At 35.8% G+C, this 26272-nt stretch overlaps 1 protein-coding gene across 1 annotated transcript in view; it reads right to left on the bottom strand.

The window, feature by feature from the left end:
- The window catches only part of DIAPH3 (diaphanous related formin 3), a 495179-nt gene that overhangs the window by 94918 nt on the left and 373989 nt on the right, over nt 1-26272 (bottom strand). Inside the window, exons 26-27 of the mRNA XM_079137635.1 lie at nt 8451-8546; nt 7916-7975 (exon numbers count right to left, since the gene is read on the bottom strand). Of these exons, the coding sequence (XP_078993761.1) occupies nt 7916-7975; nt 8451-8546 (156 nt within the window). The remainder of the gene's footprint in view (nt 1-7915; nt 7976-8450; nt 8547-26272) is intronic.

Raw genomic sequence — 26272 nt, 5'->3', positions numbered from 1 at the left:
CAGTCACATATGGAGATTAAATTTTAGAATCTTTAGGCTACTAATGACCATCTGCCCTTTGTCACAGGGCCTGGGAAGCACCCTGGCAGCTTCTCCTTCCCCTTAGCCTTTACAGACTTCTCTCACTACCCACGCAATTGTCTCCCACTCCAGCTAGGCCACTGAAGAAAAATTATTTTGTGTCTGGCTGGTTTCCTCTCACACTCTCAAGAGGAATTATGTCATACTCCACTGCCCTAGTCCTCCTCCCCACCCAGAGACAATCATTTTTAAGAAGAGAGTTATATCCTAATTTTCTGAGGAAACAAATGTTATCATGTGAGACCCCCAAACTTTCCTTTATTTGACAGGTCTACCAATTCAAGTCCAGCACCCTTCCTTTGTACTGTCCAAGTGCTGACCCTTCTATTCTCTACTCTCATTCTCCAGGAGTTTTACCCCAGTTAGTTCTTCCCTAAAGCTTACCCTCCTCCTTCAGGGTGCCTTTACATTCCAATACACGCACAGCAAAGCCACTACTGTATGAAAGCCAAAGAAACAGAATATGATCAGTAAGTCACAAATTGTTCTAGTTCTATTTCCTTTCTTTTTCTTTCCTTCACATTCAGACTTTCAGGAAAAAATTGCCCTATTCCTCCTCCATCCAAGGCTGCACAGCTGCTCTTCCTAGGTGAGCAGTGACACCTGTGTCCTTTAGCCCAATTTTTGCCCAGGCACTGACCCAGTCTTTCCTCCTGTCCTGTCTGAGCATGTAGCTTTGGTGACTACTTTTCCTCTTGGCATCTGTATCACTGGTGGCTTCTAGGTATATTGCTCCTCCATAGGCTCATCTTCCTCTTGCTGGTTCCTTCTGAGTTGCAGACCCACATAACCCTGCCTGCCTTCCAGCCTGGGAGATCCAGGAGGGTTAGTGAGTGTCCCAGGTGCAGGAGTCTTCTGTGCATGCTCAGTTAGCCTCCACAGTGCCTCCATGTCAATGGGTCTTAACTATATCCTAAACAAATTTAACTGGTGCTAAAATTATAGCTCTACCAAGCACTTATTATGTTTTGCTCATTTTTCATTATGCCAATAAAAATTTAATCCCCTACAATTTAATTCTCAAATGGCAAATGCTTATAGCAAAAAATGGCTTCCTATAAGTAGCACATGCAAAATTACCATGTTAGTAATCAAAGTTGACAATTCTTCATCTCTTTTGGGGAGAATTTTGATCAAATCAATAGATCCTATACCAGGAAAAAACTATGTCCAAATATAACATGTAAACCCAAACTACAGAGTTGACAGAGTTTCTAAAATCTATCCATTCACTCCTTATAAAACCAGATTCTGAACCTCTGCCATAAGAAAAGGAATAGATTCAGGAGTGAGCAAACAAATTTAAAAGATCATAATAATTATAGTTGCCTATGGAACACAACAGAACAAGGGCAATGTTAATCATAACCACTATTTCAGGAAAGTCAAGGACATTATTTCTCTTATACAATAGTTCTTTATCTTCTTTTCACTAAATTTATTCCGGTCTTCAGCATACATCTGTGAATGCTCATTAAATGAAAGACATTTGCTATTTCTTGCATAAATATCCTTTTACAACAACTTCAAGTCTTCACTACTTGAGAATTTTCTAACCTGTTCATGCTTAAGAGTCTGTTTGATAATGACTGTGACAAAAGGTTGTCCTGCCCTGACTGTAAATTAGAAAAGAAAAGCCTTTCCCATCTGCCCACAGGGCATCCTTACCTAGACACGGCCCTGCTGAGTCCATTCTTCCTTTTGCTTGACTACATAGTAAATACAAGAGACTGACTTTTGAATAAAATCTGAAATCACCCAAATTGTTTTACATTCTTGGCCTAGAAAAATCTCCTTAAAAATATTTAAGTCTTTTGACAGTTACAGGTAGCATTTGATTCTGCTTGAAAGCCCAAGCCATAAGGGTGTCAAAAACAATTAGTATTTTAATAGCTCCCTTTCTTAGGTTATTAGGCAGGCACAAGTACATCAGCAAGAGGGAAAAAAACTGTTCAAGAAAATAAGCCAGTGACAATTGGAAAAAAATCATATTATTTTACTTATGCTTTACTCTAAAATAGGAAAAAGTTTAAAGAAATGGAAATGGTAGCTGTCAACATATACTACTTTGATAAAGTTCTCTAGACAAGGACAGTTGTGGTATTGTTCTTATTGTTTTCAAAGAAGCCTTAAGGCAGTTTTAGTACTCAGCAGACACCACAGAAAACCTTAGAAACTCCCTAATTCTGCCTCAAACCAAATTCTTGCTGCTTGGGGAAAAGGAAAGTAGACAAATTAGGGGACTCAAGACTGAGTAGACTGTGGATGGGGGTGGCAGTATATGAAGTTTTGAAATATCAACCCAAAGCCCATGTGCCTCCCTTAGTTATTGTGCAGAGAAATATGCTAATTTCAAGATATCTAACTAGCTTCACATTTAATTCTGCCTTCAAATCTTAAGAGTGGCAGAGCAGCTGTGCCTGGAGGCAATACAATCTTATTTCTATAAAAATCTCTCAAAGCTCCATATATAAGTGGAAGAGTAAAAATAGATAATCAAATCCAAATTAAGGCTATTAAGAATTGATTTAGTGTAAAGATAATACAGCAAGATTTTGTTTAGGTTATGGATGTTCACTAAAAATGTGTAATACTTGTTTGCCTAAAATTTTGATTATGTTTTATCTTATTTTGTCACAGTTAAATAGTTTTATCATTAGGGTTTTTAATTGCATATAGTTTATTGAATTCTTTCTGATTACTCTATATCCATTTAACTAGGGAAAAAATCCCACTGAACTACTTAATGAAAAGAGAACCATCTAATGAGGGTGCAATCAAATTGCATGCGTATGCACGATGAGGTGTGGCTCAACAATTTATATTCCTGTAACCTTTGTCGCAAAAGATTTATAATGTACAGCAGAAGAGAAGTCCCTGAGAAGGACAACAATTACATACCCAGAATCAGGAGCCACTCAGCAACATACCAGAGGTTATAAAGAAAATAAATAAGAAATCAAGGAAAGCAAGTCTTGAAACTCTTCCTTCAACCTTCATGAAACAGGCTCCACTACAGTGCTATCCCCCTACTTATTCATCTTTTCACCTCTCCCTGTTCATTACTCATTCTGATCTATCACCAGTGTTGAGCCCTTGACCAAGTCCCTTCTTAATGTCCAGTCCTTAATTCATCCTCTTCTTGTTTAAAGATCTACTTTAGATAATTCATTAGCATACAGCATTAGCATTCTCCAGGAGGGTCTCCTGACTCAGAGCTCTAGGCCTGGCTTCTTCCTTCAACCTTAGTATTCCTTTCGACTTTCCCCATCCCTTGTAGCCAATCCACACTGTCCTCAAAGTAGCTAAGTCCTGCTTGTGTTTTTACTTCAGTTCCATACTAACTACTCACATCTCTCATTTTCTTACTCAAAAGTTTCAACAGTCCAAATTTCATGGCCTGGCATCAGACTCTCAATATACTTTTTCTCTACCTAGTCCTTTATTATCAACTAGGCCACTTTATTCACCAACCCCTAAACATAGTAGTATCATCTTCATAAAAATACATCAATATTTTAACTACCTTTATATAAAAGAGGGACTTATACTATTTTCTATAGACTACAAAAAATCTTTAGGTTTGGAATACACTGTTGAACGCAGTAGTTAACAGCTTATGGTCATCAGCAGATAAATTTGCTTTAACATTGTTACACTTTGCTTGACTAAGTAAGGGAAACAAATTTAATAAGCATCCCTCCTACTTCTAAGGAGAAATCCAATCAAGATTGAACCCTACTCTCTACATCTTTCTTCAAGTCACTAATACAGTCACTAATACAGTCACATGGTCGTGTCATCATGTGACAACAGGTAACATTAAAGGGAGGAGATGAGGGGTAGTTAATGGTGTTTACAGCTGGAGCTTTATCACTTGGCATATTAAATCCCACTTATTGGGACCTCATTTTGCTCCTTAACATATACTAATTGCTCCATTCAAGCTTAAACATAAACCATTCATTCAACACATTCTTACTAAACAACCACATGCCAGGCACCAATTCAGTTAAGTACTGGGGTTTTAAACAGAAAACAATACACACTTCTTCCTTATTGCCTTTTTCCCAGCCTGATGGCACTCAGGAGTAGTGAGGGAGATAAGATGTTGAATAAGAAACATTCTGAGGGCATTGAGTGCTGTACCATGGGAAGACCAGGGTGTTATTAGAGATCTTGGTTTTCCAAGGTTTGGATGGGGTTCAGAAAGGCCATCCTGGGAAAGAGCACACACACTGCTGCCACTCCTTTTTTCTCTTGTCCTGGCCCTTGTGTTTACAGCTGCATTTCTACTCATCTTTTACAACTCGGTTTGGATTTCAGACTCCACTAAAAAGCAAATGTGGATTGTCCTCACAAAGACAGAATTGGTCTTTCAGATTTTCGGATCTTGCCAGAAGTGTGTGTATCCTCTATCCTGGTATTTACCACATGCACAGGAATTAGTACTGGTTTGTCTCCCAACTAGTCAGTATGTACCTCTGTATCTTAAGTGCCTAAAAAGTGCTTATTAAATTTAATGGATTAAATGAAGATTTAGTAAGGAGAAACAGCAACTACTTTATTGCTGCCTGACTTACTAGTGAAAACAAAATATATTACAAGTAAAAGTTTTAACCAAAGTAAAGAATATTTTTGGTGATGATTTGGAGCACATGATGAAGGCCAGATTAGCCAGTGTGTAACATTTCTTGCTTGTGAAACCCATTGAAGTTTGAATGCTTGAAGTCAGTGTGTCAAAATACATACTGGGGCATTTTAGCCCCAAAGTCCTGGAGGATGCTTCACCAGGATTCTTATAGTGTGAAATAAAAGATGCTCTGAATATACAAAAATAAATCTAAGAAGTTTGAGGCTACAGTTATGGTTTTAAAAGGCACAGACTATACACAGATAATAAGAGATACACATATAATGAGAGATTAAACTGTAGTTCATAAGCGTAAATTTGTGCTTCCGATATATATATACACATATATATGTATATATATATTATATATGTGTGTGTATATATATTTCTACGATCTTATATATATTTATATATATATTTCTAAGATTCTACAATCTTTCTAACAGAACTTAAGTTCATTAAAATTAAGAGGTTTTAATATTGAGTTTATTAAAAGAAATAAAATGTGGTCATAATGAATTCTGGAAGAATATTTTTATAATTCAAGCCTCAGATCAAGAAAATAGTGCTATCTAGTGGTTAAAACTGGGAATAAGAGGTAAGGCACACCAGAGGCTGGAGAACCTCCAAGAGGCTGTTTATCTCAATAGTCTACTTCATATCATAAAAGAATCAAATGTACACAAGTCATCAGCTCATGGACAGGAAAGGGATCCAAGCATGATATGGATCTAAGCAGTTGTCTTCAGAGTAAGACATTGCAAAGACAATGACAGGTTGGACTCTGAAGACAGGCCCAGGTTCATAACTTTGCTGCATGACTTTAAGCAAGCCATAAGATCTTTTTAATCTTTGATTACATTTAACTGTGAAACAAAGATAAAAATATTGACTATCTGACAGGATTACTGAGAAGATTAAATGGGGTGATTTGTATAAAACATTCAGCACAGTGCTTGGCATATAGTAAATCAAATAATTCAGTAAACAGAATATTATTATTTCCATTAATAATATTATTTTACTTAAGATGCAAATTAGCTTGTAGAATTTAAAATAATTAGAGAATCTTTTTAACTCTTTAACAAATAGGTTATAAGATCAATATCAACAAACACATACTTGTAGGCAATATAAGTATCAGATATTTTTAAGTGTATAAAAGCAAATTTTAAAATATCAGAGGTTCATTGTTGCATTGCAATCATGCAGTTCAGTAGTGGAGTTAGTATTTTCAATGAAAACAAAGTCTTTTTTAGAAATACATTACAAAATGAACTCTGAAATACCCTATTCTAAAAAACAATCATGACCCTTTTTGCAATGAAGAAATTTTCCTGAACCAAATCCTACATTTTCAGCATCTAAGTCTAATAAATCTATACTTACATATATCATTCTTAAAGATAAATTTGGTCATTGAGATTTCTTTCTACGTGGCTAGAAAGGTACATAGGAAACAAAATATGGATAGAAAATTTTCTACAAATGTTTGAATCCACATTAATATTAGAAAAAAGAACTTGATCTTTGTGAAAAGTATCCTTTGGTTTGCAATATAATCTACCAGCTTAATTTAGTCTTAGAATTTGAGACAGTACATCTGCTTTGGCATAATGGGCAGAAATATCACAACTTAAGAGTAATTATAGTCATTATATCTCATTTTAATAAAAGTCTCAAAAGAACTGGGTTCTCCAAGTCTGGTATACAAAGTTATCATAAATAATTTTCCCTCTGCATTAATATCTAAAATATTTATTTTAAATGAAGCATAGGATGTCATTATAATCATATCATAATCCCCATTTGTATGCAGTTCTTTAAGGACTTGTTACCAAGGGGGCTGAATTGTTTCTTGTATTAGTAGTAAAAAACATTGAAATACCTATATGAAATAAAAAAAAAGAATACATAGGAATTAGAGGACCATATTATGGTCATAGTGTGGCATTAGTTCTGTGTTCTCAGGGTTTTCAGCCTCTCTGGGTTTCCATTTACTCATCTATTAAACAATCTTTAAGGTCTGGAATAGGGTTATTCTCTATACTTTTTACCATAATTTAGTATGTCATAATGACTCAAAATCATAAATCCAAAATTAGAAATTACTTAATTATCCATAATGAATTACTTATTTCTACTCTATTAGAATAAAAAGGGCAGAACAAACATGAAGATATACTGAAAGAAGTAAAAAAGACATATTTAAAACACTGCTGCAGATTTTTACCTTTCTTCTCATTACATCTACTATAAGTTACTTTGCCTTGGGCAGTAAAAATCTATATAATTATTAAGTGGTCATTACATCCCTGTTTTTCCTAATCTCATTAAGTATTTTAAGCTACTCTAGAAACATGACATGAAGTTTCCCTTTTAGCCATATGTAAAAACTTAGAGAAATTAACTCATCAGCCCCCAAAAACCCTCAAATGAAATCCATCAAGTATATTTCTACTTACAAATATGGCCACCTTTGACAACAACATCACTGAAGACATCGGGATAAATGAGTCTTTGACTACAGAAAGCAAGCATGAATCCACAACCAGAACATGGAGGGAAAAGAACCAAAGTGAAAAAAGTCAAACAACCCAAGATGGTCTTCTGAACAGAGGAACAGTACCATGTAGTTGGGCATATGAGATTGGTATGGGATTTTTGAAGATAATCACACTTGATTAATAGCAGAGGTGACTCAAATTCACCTTTTCATCAATTTTAGCATATCCTTCCACAATAATATAACGCAGGGTTCATATGTATCTATAATTTTGCCAAAATGTAAGTCGAAATATTTCTGACTACATAGCAAATATGGTAAACGGGTTCCATTTTCAGTACTTCAAATTGCATCTTGACGTTTAGCACTTCCACAATTTAAAAATAGCATTATGAGAACACTGCTTTTGAAAATGTGCACTGGACAACAGTGTCCAGAAATATTATAAAGGCAACTTCAAATAAAAATAATAAAATATTCAATTGAGACCTGAAAAGAAGACCCTATGAAACAACCTCAAAGCAATAATGTAAGGATGGAAAACATGAGTCATAATCTCATCAAATATGAACATCTACATTTTTACTGTTAGTTATATTGAAACTTGAGAACGTCACAGCAGACTACTAAAATCACAGTCCAACAGGATAAAAGTAGATAAGAAAAAAGTGCAATTTATGAATATGGTTTATTACCATGGTTACAAACTTTCAGAACAGGCCTCTGAGACAATGGACTGAGACTCTGCCGAATATCTGTTAAAAAAATAGATAAAAGAAACTTAATATAGAGATCTGTTCATCTCAAGAAGCATATTTAGACATACTTTCTTCCAAGGTTAAGTATTTCTTGAAGCAAAGAAATGCTTCAGTACCCTGAAACACTTGAAGCAGTAATGTTATGACTTTTACTTCCCATTTAATTATGCTACTGTAAACTCCACTGGGACAAAGTACATATGGTTCTTTGGATGAGACTTGTCACACTAATCAGGATTTTCTAGGTTCACTGCATTGATTTGTTAATGTGCCACTGACATTAGCCAACTGGAATGCGCATCTCTCTGACATTTGTCTTTGCAAGGGATTAAGCAAATTTATGAAACTTCTGAATAATTGTTGCCCACAGCACTGCATTCTTGACACATGACTTTAAAAGAATTAGAAAGAAAAAGTCTTCTTCTCTGTGATAGTTGCCTAGAAAGTAACATGAAACAAGCATAGTGCTCACCTTTCGGCTTTGGTGTCCTTTTTCTTCTGTCGCGGAAGGCAGCCCCTGACTGCAAGGCCTCCAGCAGACTATCCATCACTCCTGTCTCATCACCCTCTGTGAAAAGAGATGCAGGGAATTCCATCAGCCCTCGGGGTTACCATAGCAATGTCAAAGCATACAGAGAAATTGGGGATGGTGATGGTAGGGAGAAAAAAGACCAGATGCCAGGACTATGCCAGCAATTTAAAAATAAAAAAGGACTCTCTCATAAATCAAATATGTTTTAATGAAATATGCTTCATTAGTGCTTGTGTTTCTGTCTACCAAAAAGGACAAAGTTCCATTGATTCACTTCAGAGCACTGCTTTTATAGTCCAATGGCACAATAACTTTAAATCGAATGTGGCTCTAGTCATATCTATGTCTTCAGTTACCATAAATCACATTTCCCTTGTAGAAATGTATTATTTTTTTTTAAGGCATCAGCCTCTACTCAAAAAATTGACCAGGTGTGGGACAGTTTTTTTGTTGTTGTAACTGAGATTCTGCTGTCTAAACTTATGGTACAAAATTACATTTCCCATGCTTTCATGAACATGCCCCCAATGATTGATTTTTTTTTTTTCTCATATCAGAGAATAATTGTCTTTACTAGATGTGACACAGAACAATCACTAAAACTTTTATAGACTGTATGAAAAAGTTTATCCTCTACAATAAAAGTGTCTCAAAAATCTAAAGAACTGCATTTCATTATGATTATGTTAAACTGACATTATATAATTAATAAAGGATGTAGGTACAGAACCAATTCTGTCTACAAATAACAGGTTAAAAAATACTCACAGGTATTTATACTACCAATACTAGGAAGCATTCCAAGAAGCAGGAGAAAAGGCCTCAAAGAAGTTACTGGCCCAACACAAATTAAAGGAAGCATTAACGATTTTTTTGTTTCTGCAAAAGAAGCTGTTTTTGCAGGTATTCTCTATGAAACTGTGTGGCTGGAATAACATGACATCTGATAGATAAAATGATTTTTCTCCACACTTTTTATTACTTCATTTTTGTTCCCATTTTGAAACAATCCCTTTAATAGAGACTAGCTAGCGAGTGAAAGCAGTAGAGTACAAATAATACACTCATTTACAGTTTATAAACAGATATATAAATATATATCAGTCACTTTTCCATCTGGTTCTATTTCATATTTTTAGAAGAATACTAAACCTTGTAGGTGATATCAAAACAGGTGGGTGAGAAATAGAGTATTTGGAGGTTGTTAATTTACGCATAAATTTAATTTTAAAGTGATTTTATGGCTATTTTTAATTAAAATACATTAAATATTTCAGACAGTTTAATAAGTAATTACCTGGCTATCTTTGAAAATTTACACTCAAGCTTAATTATACTTTTTTCCCAAAAAAGATAATGCCAAGAATTTGAGGTCATGGATACATTTCACTAGTAAAACATTTAAAAAATTTAAAATTAAATGTTTTAATCACATACTAGCTTGCAAAATCAAGCATGAGATTTAAAATAAAATTTTTCAAATTGAAATCAAATGGAAACAAATGAAAATGTTACCAAATTGATAGCATTAGCTATAAAGGAAAGAAAAATAACCCAAGTAATTTAAATACCTCTAATGGCATACAGTTTAAAGAAAGAAAGAAAAAAAGCTACAAAGAGAATTTGAACTGTCTTCTTAGTAAGTTTGTTATTGGTAGTGGTATTGATGTATAATGATTCTGAAACTTTTATGTGCATATTGTAATACTGAGCAGATGGGTAAAGTCATTGATGTTATTAGCAACAGTGATTCTCACCTTGGGAAAGGAGATACAAATCTGGAATGGGAGGAGGGAAGAAGAATCCTGAAGCACTGGACTGAATTTACAGGAATCATTTTAGACATAGGATTTTATGTATGTATGTATGTATGTATGTATGTATGTGGTGCTAAGGATCGAACCCAGTGCCTCACACATGCTAGGCAAATGCTCTACCACTGAGCTACAACCCCAGCCCCTAGATATAGGATTTTAAAAAATACTTTTCCTACCTTTGGGGACCCAAAGTGTTCAGAAACAATGGCATTACTGTCTCGTTGAAAACACTGCTCCTCAGATCTTGGTTTCTAAAAACCATCACTCACTAAAATGAACTAGAACACTTGGGAGAAATGAGTCAGGAACATATTGATGTGCTAGAAAATAGTCACTATCAAATAATCTAAAAAACAGGGATATGTCCCAAGGACAGAGCTGCCAAATTTATACAACTTGAGCATCAAATAAGTAAGGATGACGATAGATTATTACACACTGGGAAAAAACAAAGTATCCACATTGATGCTAAAATCATTATCATCATCATCATCATTATCATCATCTTTGCAGGGGAAAGGAAAGCTAATTTTACAGGATGTCAACTATTAGATATCAAAGTTATATAGGAAATAAATCATCATAATACAACTCATGTAGTAAAAATGAGTAAGCAGGAATCATATGTGGTTGCAAAACCATCGAGTGTAAGGTTGTGGGGAAACAGGATATATTATCACTTTACCCAAATAATCAAATTAGCCATTTTCAAGAATAGGATACACTGACATCAATCACCTTGTGAAATGATATAACTGTGCAGCACTTTGCACAGAAATGTCTAACTTAAATTTAACTGTAGGAAAATAATCATAAACCTAAAGTGAGGATATTCTGTGATACAACTTGTCTGGGCTCTAAAAACAGTATCATGAAAAACCAAGAGAAAAAGTAGGGAAAAAGAAAACCACAAAAAGTACTGGGAAACAGTTCCACATTAAAGAAGAATGAAGAGATAGGATAACTAAATATAAGTCTGATTAGCTCCTGGATTATAAAGAAAAACTATCAATGACATTATTGGGATGGTAGGGAAATTTACCAGTGTTGAGCTACCACACAATGTAATTACATTTTGGTTAGGTAGGATAATTCCTGTTCTCAGGAGGTGGTTGCCGCCCTCCTTAGGCTAATTTGGCAATTTGCATATTTCCATGTTTGCCACTTCATTTCTTTGAACTTGCATGTCTCCTGGCACAGAACATCTTTCCCACTTCCTTCATCAAGTTAGCTTCTCTCTCTCTCTCTCTCTCTCTCTCTCTCTTTTTCTCCCCCCACCCCCTCTCTCTCTAAGACAGAACTGAGAATCCTGTCCTAACTGGGTGCCCTTCAATGCCCCATCAGCAGGGATTATAGGCATCATTTACCTTTAATATCTAGGAAAATGTATTATACAGAAAGTATTCAATAAATGTATGTTCAACTAAATTAACAAGACAGGCACTAAGGTGGTCAGCTGGAGTAACCATGCTGGAGACTAAAGGTTAGAGACAAACAGAGAGCCAGGGAAATGGTGAGATTGTATTAAAACAACAACTCTTTGTTTTTTCCTTTTGTCCCATAGCATATGTGTATTTAGTTTCCAAATCTTTTTTAAAATTTCCCAGTATCTCCTGAAATTGTCTACTGTTCCTTTTGTAACTATGGTCTTGGTGGTACAGAAAGGAAGTACTTTTCACTGGGAATACTGCATGAGATGTTATGTCTCATGTTGCTTCCCTAAATCTAACCAACCCAAACAATATCGGTAAGTCCTAAAGCAGAATTATGATCATCAGTTCTCCCCGTCACAAGTTTTCTATATTTCTCAGTTCCCACAGTATACAATTCCAACTCTTTCACCACTCCCCTGCAATGATTCTGATTGCTTCCCTAATCTTACTGTTTTCTTATAACTATCACAACCTTAAGCTAAAGACACATGTCTGTGATTCTCCCCAGAAGCAGAAAGTCATTTTGTATTTGGAACAGACTCTATTCCTCCCCTTAACCCTGGAGTTGATGGTTTTTCTTGGTCTTTATTCCCTTACACATAACAGAAATAATACTTATGTATAACAACCTGTATTCTAGTCTGTGTTCTTAATCAACAACTGTGTGAAACATGGGATAAGAGAGAATACTTGTCTGGGTTTAATAAGGGGATCACATGACATAATGCAAATGAAAGCACTACAAAATTGCTAATTCATATAAAAAGTATAAAAATAAATTCATAAGAACTCCATAGGAAGTTTATGAAATAACCAATTTTTAAAGGTTTCAAGCACTGTTTTAGATATAGTACATCAAAACTTAGATCTTTTATAGTATATTCACTTATGTCCTTAGTTAAGAACATAATCACGTATAACATCACTGCTAAGGGAAACTGATTTGATGTACAAACACACTCTTGAAATAAAACTAATTGTAAGATATAGACATATAAGGAAAATGTTCTTTCAATATTAAAAATACATTTAGTACATGCATCCAACACATTTTAAAAAAATTTTTTGTGGTGCTAGTGATTGAACCCAGGACCTTGCACATACCAGGGAAGTGCTCTTCCACAAAGCTACACCCCATCCAATACAAATTTACTTTGCACATGGTACCATGTGCCAGGTCATTAATTGCACCAAAGATATCTAAGTCTCAAGGGTCAACAAAAGAAATCTCTTCTGTTTTCAGATGCATAAAAGTGGGATGTAAGAGAGAGGTATGAGAGTCACCAGAGATTTAAGCCTTCCTAGTGAGTGATCACTTTGAGAATAAGTGGGAGTTAGCCATGGCAGGAACTGGGTAGGAAGAACATTATTGATGAAAGGAATTTCAGGTATAAAGTGAAAGAAATGAACAAAAACAAAAGATGAGATACAATGAAGTGTTTAAATGACTCATATTTACATTATTCTCAACAAACCAGAGAAATAAAAATTAGCCATTTTCTATCACAAACTAGAATTCAATTTCTCTAACAAGTCAATTTATATTCAGAATATTTATAGCATCTCTCCTGCTGTGAAAACTCTTTTAAAATAAATGGGCTAACTGTAATAGTCAAAGCCTTACTATGCCTGAATAACATATCACCTTGTTTAATTTGTAAATGTCATTTTAAAAATTGTAGTGTCAAGGGAAATGGCACGGGGGAGTTAAGGATGAGATATTTCTAAAGTAGAATCAATAGGAGGTGGAGACAGGAAGAGAGTAGAGCTGCTAAGGATACATCAGGTCTTTGGGGCCTGTGGCTGGAGGAAGAGAAAACAGGGAAAATGTTTAAATATCTATTTTGATGAGAGACAAAAGTTGGAGAAGATAGTGAGTTTTCTTTTGGACATGTTAGTGGGAGTTGATAGCAGGGTCCTCCAGATAACTTTGTAGGTCAGCTGGGATTTCTGGCCTCTAATTCAGACAAAAAGGTGGGAATATTTGGTTACTCATTTCCCTATTTCAAAACACATTTATTCAGCACTATGGGTTAGAGTCCAAGAAAAGCCCTGAGAAATATCAAGTCTTTATCTTTCCCTCTCAAGTGCTTGTGGTACACTAGAAGTGTATATGACTGAATCAGGAGATGGGGCATCTTGGGAGCTACCTAAATGTAAAGACATAATACTGAAATGTCAGATAACTAAGGATTCAAAGAACATGCTAAAAACTGAACAACAACAAAAAAAGTCACACAAAGAAAGGAAATCAGAATGGAACTGGATGGCACATGGAATTCCAACAATCAAGAAAGCAATGGTTTATAAATTTTGAAGGAAAATTATTCCCAACGAAGAAACAGTTAGGTTGTCAATAAGGTAAGAATAGAAAATAAGACAGTTTTCAGACATGCAAGCGTCTACACACGCTTTCTTACAAAGAGAGAAGAGGATGTGCTTCTTTAAAACAAGGGAGAAAAGTAAGAAAGAGGAATGGGGAGGGGACTAAATAACAAAGTGGCAAAAGGAATTCCCAGGCCCAGAGAAGCCTGTTGAGATCACATGGAAAAAGGCTGTAGGAAAACCCTGGCCCAAGAACCAATAACAAAGCTAACGCTGGACCATTTGCAATGGAAAAACACAGTAACAGAGATATACCAATCCTAAGGGGGGAAAAAAAACTTTGTATTAGCCTAAAATGATTAATACATTTAAAAGGAACTGCTAGGTTTGGTGTACCCCTCAAATTAATAAGTTGGAACTTAATACCTAATTATGATATTATTAGGATGTGGGGCCTCTATGAGGTGATTAGTTCATCAGGGAAGATTTCTCATGAATGGGACTAGTGCCCCTTATAAAAAAGATGCCAGACAACCTTCATCCCTTCCACCATATAAGGATACAGCAAAGAGTGAGCCCTTATCAAATGTGGAATTCACTGATGCCCTGACCCTTGGATATCCCAGCCTCAACAACTATAAGCCAATAGATTTTTGTTGTTTAGAAATTTCCAGTATATATGTTTTTGTTACAGTGGCAAAAATATATTAAGGTAGGAAAGAGGAGTAATTACATAGTGACAATATTACAAATACTCAGTTGACATGATTGTGATGAAAGCTAATGCATAAAGAAGGAAGAATACCCATGGTGAGCAAAAATGGGGAGAGGGCATGAGAGAATTAGGCCCTCAAACACTTATCAGGATTTCAGTAATGTCTAAAATGAAAAATTAATAACAGATTATCTAGAAATAGGGAACTGGTAAATACCAGAATAAATAAAAGTGATTGCCTTGTGGATGAGGTTGTGGCTCAGTGGTAGAGCACTTGCCTCACATGTATGAGGCACTTGGTTTGATTCTCAATACCCACATATAAAGAAGTTAATAAAGGCCCATCAACAACTAAAATATTAAAAAGAAAGTGATTGCCTCCTATTATGGTTTAATTAAGAGGTGTCCCCCCACAAAAGCTCAGGTGTAAGACAACACAAAAATATTCAGAGATGAAATGATTGGATTGTGAAAGCTATAACCTAATTGTTGAATTAATACACTGATACGGATTAACTAGGTACTAATTATAGGCAGGGAGGATATAGCTGGAGGAAGTAGGTCACTGGGGGCATGTCTTTGACAGACACACACACACACACACACACACATTTTGTCCATGGTGAGCACAGTGCTCTTTCTCTGCCTTTTGGTTGTTATATCCTGAGCTGCTTTCTTCCTCCACCCCCTTGCACCATGATGTTCTGCCTCACCCTGGGCCTGGAGCTATAGAGTTGGCTGATCATGATCAAAACTGATGAAACTGTTGGCCAAAATTAACTTTTATTCCTCTAAGCTGTTCTTGCCAGATATTTTGGTCACATCCATAAAAAGCTGACTAAAACACCTCCAGAAGTAGAAGAATTTAAGAGGAGTGAGGAGCAAGGTATTTTACTGTCATTAGTCTATCATATTTAGTCTGGGAATTTGAAGATATTTCACTAATCAATACAAAGGAGATTTTTAAATTTTTGAAAAGCAAAATGAGTAGACTGAGAAAGAGGAAAAAGAAGTGAGAGTCTGACTCTTAACCTAACGTGCTTACCTCTGGGAAAGGGAGGAAGACAGGTAAAAACACTAGAGCACAACATGACGAATGCTGCATCAAAGGTGTCCAGCATGTGGTAGAGAAGGGTGCATAATATGGAGCCTACGAGGAAGGCTAACAGGTCCAGAAGGCCTCCTGGACACCCAGATCCTGAAGCGCAGCTTAGAGAGTGCCAGAACTGCTAGAGGACGGAAGGTCCTGTTAGAGCTGTTAGATCAGATCAGCTGTGCAAGATCGAGGTTTTGGAGGAACATGAAACATGTGGAGGAGAACTCGGAGACCAAGAAAAATAGACAGGGTTGTAGAATGGACTGAGCCTTAGAGAGGAGTTCAATTTTGGATGGGTTAAGTGGAGATGTCATGAGATATCCAACTGCAGGTTGTCCAGGAGGCTAATGGATTCATAGGTTTAAAATACAGGGGAGAAAAAATGGTTCCACTAATAGATTTAATTTGGAAGTACATAGGTCACAGTTGAAACTATGGGAAAAAACATAAGCATAGTGAACTGGTAGAGAAAACACATTTTGAATTAAAAAATTTTGATTTGAATACTGGCTTTGGGCAAATTACTTAAGCTTCTCAAACCTAACTTTAAAATAGGAAGAAGAGCACCTAAAATTCACCAAGTTATTGGAAGGATTAAAGGACATATAACATTTACAATACTCAGCTGAGTACCTGGCACATGGTAAGAACTTAGTGAATAGTTTCTGTTATGGGGGTTATTGTTTTTATGGTACAGCATGGGCTCTGTCAAGGAGAGTGCAGCAAAGAGAGATGAGGGTAAATCACAGGCAAACTCCCAGGCAAAGGGGCATTTGTGAAGCATTTTATGGCTGTTTTCAACCTGTGACCACTTTCTATCCCTGACTATGCATGCACTTTGACAGCTACTCCTCTTACTTCTTATTGTCCCCTCACATACCACATTTTATATCACTCTAGTAGTAGTGATGTCAAGGGTATAACCTGGCATTTAGAGTAGGAATAGGAATGCAAAGCTCCAAGAATTTCATCCAAGAATTATTTAAAGTACATAGCTAATACACAAAATTCACAGACTCATAGTTTACCCCAACATAGAGAGAGAAAGAGAGAGAGAGAGGGAGAGACTGACTGGTGCCCTAATACAGGTACATGAATTACTGCTCTATGCTGCTGGTTACAGAGCTTTTCAGAAACCAATCATAGGACTTTTCTTGGTAACCTAGTTCAGTCTTTAACCATCTAGCACAAGCTCAAAGTACTACTTAACCCAGACAGCAAAAAGACAGGAATAACTTAAAACAAAGTCTTTGAACTTGTCTTAATTCAGATGTGAAACTAAAATTTCAGTCGAGAGAGTTAGAAAGCCAATTTTCATTGGGAGTTAACTGATAAAATGATAATCAGAACAGTTCTCTTTTATACTCTAATTAAATAACTAGCTCAACCAAATAAATGGAATTTTATGGAAAAAGGATAGCACTTTAATATTTCAATTTTTCTTCCCTACTCTTCCATTATTTGAATAGTATTTCTTGTTACAAAGTTTGAAGCAAAAAATTAGCATATTTTACAAAGAAGGACTCCCTGTCCCCAAAATACAGCAGTTAAGAACAAAGAAAATGAAACTACTGGGATCCAGTACTGGTTCTTACTCTTAGCAACTGTGGGTCCCTTAAAGACCACATTTGTCTCTTTGTGCCTCCCCAGATCCATCAGAAGGGTACAATAATAGTGTTTGCCTTAAAAGGTTGTTCTGAGTATTGAGTTAATGTGTAAAGTATTTAGTGCTTCCCACATATATGTAAGGTCTAATAAAGTATTAGCTATTATTACACTTTTACTCTGATGCCTATTCTTATTCAGTACTGTGGGATACATTGCTGATTGACCATGTAATATTCACTTCCTACCCTCTCCTTCCTTGTTCACTTCAGCTACGGAGGCTGCAATAGCTAAAACTGCTTCTGATGACTCCCGCTTAGCAAAGCAAGTGTGGCCATGTGACCTATAACTGTCCAATAAAGCTTAAGTGGGCATTTGCTAGGTTTCTGGAATAAAAGTTACATATATGGATAACTATTCTGCTCTTCTCATCCAAAGTGTGAACTGGGCTATGGCAGCTTGTCACTGTCACCATGGTTGGCCACCCACTTCTTCCTACCTTGAGCAACTTGGGATCTGTGGCAATCGAGCTAAGGCCTTCTAGTTTTTCTAACTAACACACAAGGCTCTATTATCAAAGTTTAAGTGAAAAATATTTTACAGATGCATTAGAATGTGTAAATCAGTTACTACATAATTTAGTACATTAAATCAAGATTTGAATTTAAATAATTTTAAGTCTTATAGTAAATAAGATTTTAGAGATGACATTATAAAACAAAGGGATTATTCTTATATGACATTCCAGCCTTAACAAAAAAAAAAGTAAACTATTCCGGGATGTTACAAACAAACTATGATTCAATTTTAACTATATAATAATCAGCAAAATCAGTAATATAAATATATTGTAAAAGTCATATGGTATAAATTTCCAAGATTCTCATGACTTAAGATTCTATTGTAATAAAATGGTTTTGCTATTACAGTTATTTAGTTTAACTCACACAAATATCTAATCTACCTTCTGGAATTTTGTTTTTAATTAAAATCTTTTTTATTTTAACAGACTGCATTTTGATTCATTGTACACAAATGGGGTACAACTTTTCATTTCTATGGTGTACACAATGTAGATACACACCATTCATGTAGTCATACATATACATAAGGTAATACTGTCTATTTCATTCTACTATACGTTCTGGAGTTTTAAAAATAAAATTTTTTCATTATCAAAACATTACGGCAAAATTTCTGGGGGGAAAAATGGTACTTCTCTGCTCATTTAATATCTTATTCAAATCATAAGGGCATAATCATATTTAGAATATAAACATATTGCAGCCTAAGATTAAAAAGCAATCATATAATAAAAGGATGAATTTGTCATTACTAAATAACATTGCAAAGATGGCATGTAGGTAGCAACACTAGTCACATGAGAGGCTGTGTGCATGTGTACATACCTTTTCTGTGGTCAAATAAATTTGGACAATGATGTGTAATGTATATTTTTGATAATTCATATCAATACACATGAAAAATCAATTCATGATAAAAATAGCATTTCTAATCAGCAGGGTGTAAGAAAATGTTCATTACCTACCATGATGACAATTGTCCATTCCACCTTGCTACTTACATCCCCAAATTGAGTTGATCAGGCATTTCTACATTTAAAGATTCAATTGTAAAACTATAATAGATAACATGGAGATGCATATTTTCATTAGTTTTGGAATGAGAAGATCTTCTTAACAGAAGCCCCAAATCTCAAAAGTCATATAAATATCTAAAACTCCAAAGGAAAAAAAAAAAAAAAAAACAAAGTCGAATATGAACAATGAAAGGATAAACTGGAAAAATATTTGAAACACAGATATTTCCTAGGATTGATTTTCTTTAAATTAAAAAAAAAGATCACTTATGATTTAGAATAAGGCCAACAAATGGACAAATGTTCAGGGAACCCATCATCTGTTACTGTGCAAATGTCTCTGTACCCAAAATTCATAGGTGGAAATCCTACCTCTCAAGGTGATGGGGCCTTTGAGGGGTGATTAAGTAATGAGAGCTCTGACCTCGTGGGGTTAGTCCTGGGATAGTCCCCTTGTAACAAGGACCCCAGAGAGCTGCCTTTGCCTCGTCTCTTCTGCCATGGGAGGACTCAACTAGCAGGTACCATTTAGATAACAGGCCCTCCCTAGACATCTAGTCTACTGGTGCCCTGATTTTATACTACTGAGTGTCTAGAACTATTAGAAATAAATTTCTACTCTTTATAAGCTACTCAGTTTATGGGATTTTGTTACTGAAGCCTCAATGGAGGCATTATATACAGAACACTCAGCCTCATTCATAATTAATGATATTCCACATACATCAATGGAAGATCATTTTCATCTATCAGCATGATTACAATTAAAAATCAGGATAAATTGTGTTAGTGAATGGGAATACAGGTCACTTCATACATTACTAGTAGAATTAAAAACCTAAGCAATCTCTTTGAAAATAATTTATCAATTTTATCAGAAGACTGCACATAATTTTTAAGAAAATTATGCTATACATGTCATTCATTTATATACAAAGACATATGTGGAGAAAATCTCATTATATTGTTATTTGTAAGAGGAGAATGGAGACAACCTAAATGTACATCTGTGTGAGACTAAGTAAAATATGATATCCATTTACAATAATATGCTGAGATGTGAAAAAATAATTAAACAAATTAATGATATAAGGCACCTCCAAAACAGTCAATGATAGAAAGTCATTATTTTTATCATTGAAGACATTGAATGCATTGTCTATGCATAGACATTACTATGACCACTTATAGCTCTGTAGAGTGTGGCAGGTTTTCTGACTTCTAGTTTAGCAATTAGTTCACCAGATGGTGCTGAAGAAAAGCATTAGTCATTCTTTCCGTAGTGAGTGATTATTAAAAATATCTCCTAAGTATTCAAGTGCCTAAATCCGATGAGCTTGCTCACTGTGAACTATTCTGACACGAACTAAAGAAAGAAAATGTAAAAACCAGCACTGACTTCCTGGCACAAAGTTTTAGTTAGCCTTGTGCAGAGTAGGATCTAGGGTGGTAAACAAATGCTTTCAGTTTCAAAAGCACAGAATGTAGGGAAAAATAATGTATCTATATAAATACATATGTAAACGTGAAATGATAATGGCATTTACCAAGAGGTGACTCTTAAATACACTGACTACCACCACCTCTGTGGTGGAAAAGAGAAGGTTAATTACATGGTATACCACCGCTTCTGTGTGGAAGCTTCACTTGTCACCCATAGCTTCACTTTACTCTGAGACACAAACTTGACGAACTTAAGCTTAGCAAATATGTATTTCCCACTGAAAATATATCAGAGTATGTTTTAGATTTGTTTTAATATTTTTTTATATTACTGAAGAATTAAAGAACTTTCCAATGCCTTTTTTATAATGATTTTGAACAAAGAATGAAATGATTTCAGATAATAAAAATGCTTAGTTCAACATCAAAAAATCAAAAAAGGGAGGTGAAGGGAGTTAGGGAATAGTATCAATAGTTTCACAGGAGCTTTTTATCCCCATCCCCCCGCCCCAGGAGAAGCTGGGTTAAATGGATGTGGGCGATCAGGAGCCAGTGAGTGGTGCCTGAAACACTACATGGGGCCCAGAGGGTCTCTGACAGTCATGCTCTGACAGCAGCATATGGCACACACTGGAGGAAGGGGAAAATAAGGTCAGGGAGGCAGGCTGTGGGAGCTTGGATTCAAGGCTGAAGAAGCGCCATGGAATATTTTTGAAAGGTGTGAAATAATCAAAACAGTACTTCACTATGATTAAAGCTGGCATGGTGTGAAGGTGTCAAGCCTGGGTGACTGGGAAAATGGTGGTATCATTAACCCAAAATGAGAACATGAAAATCAGGTTTTATGTGGAACATGATAAGTTAGGTTTTAAATGAATTGATCTTGAGGTGCCGGCAGAATATTCAAACTGTTTTGTTCAAGTAGCAGTTGGAAATAGAAGACTATAAAGTCTGTAGTTCAATTCAATTCAACAAATACGCACTAGTACTAAGTGTCATGCACAGAATCAGTCCCTAGTGCCTATTCCCATGGAACTTAAGAGTCTAAGAATGACTTTTATACATAATTAACAGCTATCTGTATTATGAATGTTTCACAAAAGGATCTGGGTGCTGGGAAATTAAAATCATAGTTGTGGCTGCTCAGTGATGATTTCAGGGGTTATCCTTTCTCATACATATTTGTACTTACATTTCTGAAGGTATATTTTATTCATACTTTCAAACACAGAACCGAAAGATACCACAGAAAATTGTGTATTATAAGCATTTTGGGTGACAAGAATGTTCTTAAAGCCCACCTCACTGTGGTCAACATTGTCCAAAGTAATTTAGCCAGAATGAAGTTCTTGGTTCATTTCTAATTTTAATTTCTGTCCAAAATACTGTAAATATTATCTTTTTGTTTCATTTCAAGGAGAAATACAGGCATACACTGACAAAATACGGCATTCCACAGAGGAAAAGGTTAATTCAAAGGCACATCACCATGGGTACTATAGGAGCTTCTCTTGCCACCACAGCCTCATTTCCCTGAGAAATAAGCTTAAACATCCCCAGCCAGTACAGAAATCAGAATTAAAAATGGAAGAAACTTAAAAACCCTAATGAGAATAACAGCAACATATTTTTGAAAAGAAAAGAAATCAGCAAGAACAATAAGGCAAATCTTGAGTAGAAAGTCGGGGGGGAATTGACATGCTTCAAAATCAAGCACATAACAAATGAAAATGGGAGACAACTGAACTTTCAATGAACTTATTAACAATTGCAAAAAAACTGGAGTCAAAAATACATTAAATTCTCTCAAGAGAACAATGGAAGATCCTTCTCATACACCACCAGCTACATGAGCTGACAAAATGAACATACAAGTCCCAAAATAAAAACTGATATTAGGTAACTTTGAGAACAGTTCCATTTAGAAAATAAAGAATATATGAAGTAGAGAATTAAAAAATCTAAATATGTATTAAGACGTAATAGGAATTATCACTTTGATTGAATGCCTATGTGCTAGAGTCTTTGTGGTGCATTTTGCCAAGATCTTCTAACTTCTCATTCCTATAAAGTAACCATTTTCACATCTATTTTAAAGTTGGAAAATCCGAAGCTCAAGAAGCTAATGTGCCCAAAGTCCTACAAGGGTAAGTAGCAGGGGGAGATGTGAACAAATATCTGATTCTAAAGCTCATTCTTTCCACTATAGGGTTACTTAATACAGAAGTGTTATATAATAATTGAGAATTAGTCACATCTTCAGTTTTGTTGATTCATATGTAAAGGTACTATAAGAAATTCCTTAAGGCACAAAGCACAGGAACTTTTATAGTTGGTAATTTAAGCAAGGCAGACAAAGTTTCCTCAGATTCACTGGGAGTATGACACCAGCTTCCACAATTAAAAAAAAAAAAAAAAAAAAAAAAAGATTCAGGTCACACACAGATGAATCCTTTCTTCCAAAGAAAGACCCAAGGCATTCTCCTTCTCAGAGGATGAGTATTTGGACACATCAGAATCAGTCCAGCCTGCGGTGGCTTCCTAGCTCCTCCTGAAGCCAAGCATTGAGACCAGATTTAGAGCCCCATTCCCTATTTAACCTCACCTGACCCTTGTATTCCACAATAATCAGGTAAAGAATGTTTTCTTTCCTTACCATGAGTTTGGTAATGGGCAAGATGTCCATGAGTCGCTACCTTGTCTATTGTAATATGTCAAAAACTGCCCATGGACAAACTAATCAGTGACAAGAGTAGCCCAAGGAAATAATGACAACTGTTCTTGAGACTTGCAGAACTGAAAAGTATCTTGCTAGGTTAGGGAATCAGGATCAGATGTGAATCTTTAAGTCGCAACCTCCATCTGTAAGAAGGAGCTCTACATTCTGGGATCACCCTTCTCTTATGTAAACTGCCCCTGAATCATCCTGCTGACAAGATAGACCTTTAGCAGGAGAGTCTGCCATCCTCTGATCAGCTACCTTATCATAATAAAATACTTCCCCTACCACAATTTAACTCTCAACTAATTGGCTTCCACTACACAGTGAGCAGACCATGTCTATCACACGGCAACAATTCCCACAACACATCCACTGGTGATTTCTAAACAGGGATGACCTTGAGACCAGCTAAACCATCATTTTCATTGCTGGTCACTGCCGATCAAGACCAAAGTCCCTCCTGATCTTTACTTCCTCCAGCATTAGCAGCATAAACTACCTTTATACCACCTCAAAATCAACAAACATCCCCTTAGCTCAGTTTTCTAAATGTGAAGTGGGCTCTACTGGAAACTGAATGACATCCCCTTCTATTAAATGTTGCTTATCCCCTCGTACCTAAAGGGCCTAAAAAGTCTGGGGCATGGGAGTAGAAGTTCAGAAAATGTCTGTTTTCTCCCTGATCTTTGCTACTAGTCAGCCTATTATTATTCCTCCCTATGTTAAAAAATAAATAAAAAGTAAAAAAAAATAAAAAACAACTCTACTTTGATACACATGACTTTCAGTTACATCACTGCCATCCCTCTGAGTCAATGTTATGCACCAACCTAACTTCTCATTCAGAATAGACTTTGTCATCTAACTCGGTCTTCCTTTTCAGGCCCAGTTCTGCCATCGTCCATCCTTATGAATTCAGTTTCATGTGAACAACTCATCCAATAGTAGCTCCTCTGAGTTCCTTCACCGTCTCATCTCAAGGGCAAAATCCTGGCTCCCTACTTTCCTTCACCTACTTCCATGGCCATGATCTGGACCTTGTCAACACCCACAGCTGTTTCACTTCTAATAAATTTATAGAACAGTTCCCTGACTTTCTTATACTTCTTTCATCTCCCCTGAAAACTTCCATGTCCTCACCCCATGATCTTCATATCCTTGCCATCTAGCTTAGACTCTGTGGGTCATTACCTTGACCATGTATCACTGGCCAGCTGTTGAGCAATCATGGTGAAAAATAATACTGTAACATCAGGGCTAATAATTATCTACAACTGACCTCTTATTTCAGCACTCCTCTGTGAGGAGCTGGCCTATTCCCTGATAGAGGCTGCTTGGGATCTTCTACACTGCTGAAGCCTCCCAACCAATCGCCTTGTAGAGGTCTTTTTCTACATCATTTAACCTCTTCTTTGAGGGCAAGTCAACGGGACAACTGTCAGTCTGTTAATTATATAATGTCTTGGCAGCATTTGACAATGGTGACTTCCCTTTTTTCTCACAATGATCTCTTCCCTGGTTTTTATGACATCAGACCATCTTGGTTCCTCCACTACTTTTATGGTGACTAATTTTCTGATTTTTCTTTTCTCTGCCCATTCTTAAGGCATTCCTTCCACCTTCAAATGAACTGGTTTATTATTTCCATGGTTTCCTATAGTGAATAATACCAATTTCTTTTCTTGTTTCTTTTGGTGCTGGGGATTTTTTTTTTTTTTTTTTTTTTTAAATCATGAGACAGGGTCTTGTTAAGTTGCGTAGGGCCTTGATAAATTGCTGAGGCTGGCTTTGAACCTGTGCTCCTCCTGCCTCAGCGTCCTGAGTCTCTAGGATTATAGGTATGCACCACCATATCTGGCTCAATTTCTTATCATCACAATTTCTACTCCTGAGTCCTAATAAGAGTGACTAACCCTCTTGGTCTGTCATTAGGGGATTCCAGAAACACTGGGCATTTGGTGCTAAAAGTGGAAGAATCCTAGACAAACTACGATAAATTGGTCACACGAGCATCTGCCAAATTACTCACCAGATATAACCCAAATGTAATACCTAAAAACTTGGATTTATCATTTTGCCCAAATCTTTACCTCCTTATTTGAGTGGTACCACCTCATGATGCCAGAAGTTGATGAGTGATTTTTCACAACTGTTGAAGGTGAACACATAGACACATCTCTGTATCTCTAAACACGAAGTTCCCTTTGCTTTTCTAATTAGAGGAATACCAATAAGATTTTTATGTAACCTGTTAGCCACCACAAATTCCTCTCAGTGAAAATCAATTAAAACAATACTATTTAGATGAAAAGTTACATATCTGCTGGGCAGTCCAGCATAAGATTTTTGACACTACTTTTGTTCACCATCTCATCTATATTCGCTTTTAAAACATTTTGGAATACTTTTATCATACTGTTTAGGAATTATTAATTTTCCTTTTCCGTTAAGTTAAAATAAAGACATATTCCTCAAGTAAGGAAACTGGAAAACAACTTGCATGACCTTGTGAATGCTTCAGTGGGGAAGACATGGTACACATTTTGTTAGGGTATCAGGAAACAAATGGTTGTCCTTCAAACTTCATTTTGTAAATGGCCTGTGGGCCTCAGTTATTTCTACACAGCTACTGGCTGTTTTGACTTCACCAAATACTGCCTGTAACTTGCCTGGATAATTGCATAAAGGAGAATGAAGTGAAATTTTAGATTAAGAATTACAAAAGAATAGCAAGAACTAGAGTTTTTTTAATTTGTTTTTTGGTGTTTTCTTTTTTTCTTTTCTTTCTTTTTTTAAAGAACTAAAGCCTCTTTAGACAAAGAAAGGGGGACAATGCTGTAACTTCCTGGTGTGCTTTGTTGTTATATTTAGATTTCTTCATCTTCATTCAGCCTGAGACAGTAGACAGGCTGACATTACAATGAAAAACTGAGGCTAAATTTCAGAAAGAAACAACTTAAAAGAGATGATTGACACAGGACCAGAGAATGCCAAGGAATCTGGCAT

Source organism: Sciurus vulgaris (genome assembly GCF_902686455.1).
Source record: "Sciurus vulgaris genome assembly, chromosome: 4".
Lineage (NCBI taxonomy): Eukaryota > Metazoa > Chordata > Mammalia > Rodentia > Sciuridae > Sciurus > Sciurus vulgaris.
Note: the sequence above shows the minus strand (reverse complement) of the source record. Positions and strands in the feature narration are given on the sequence as shown.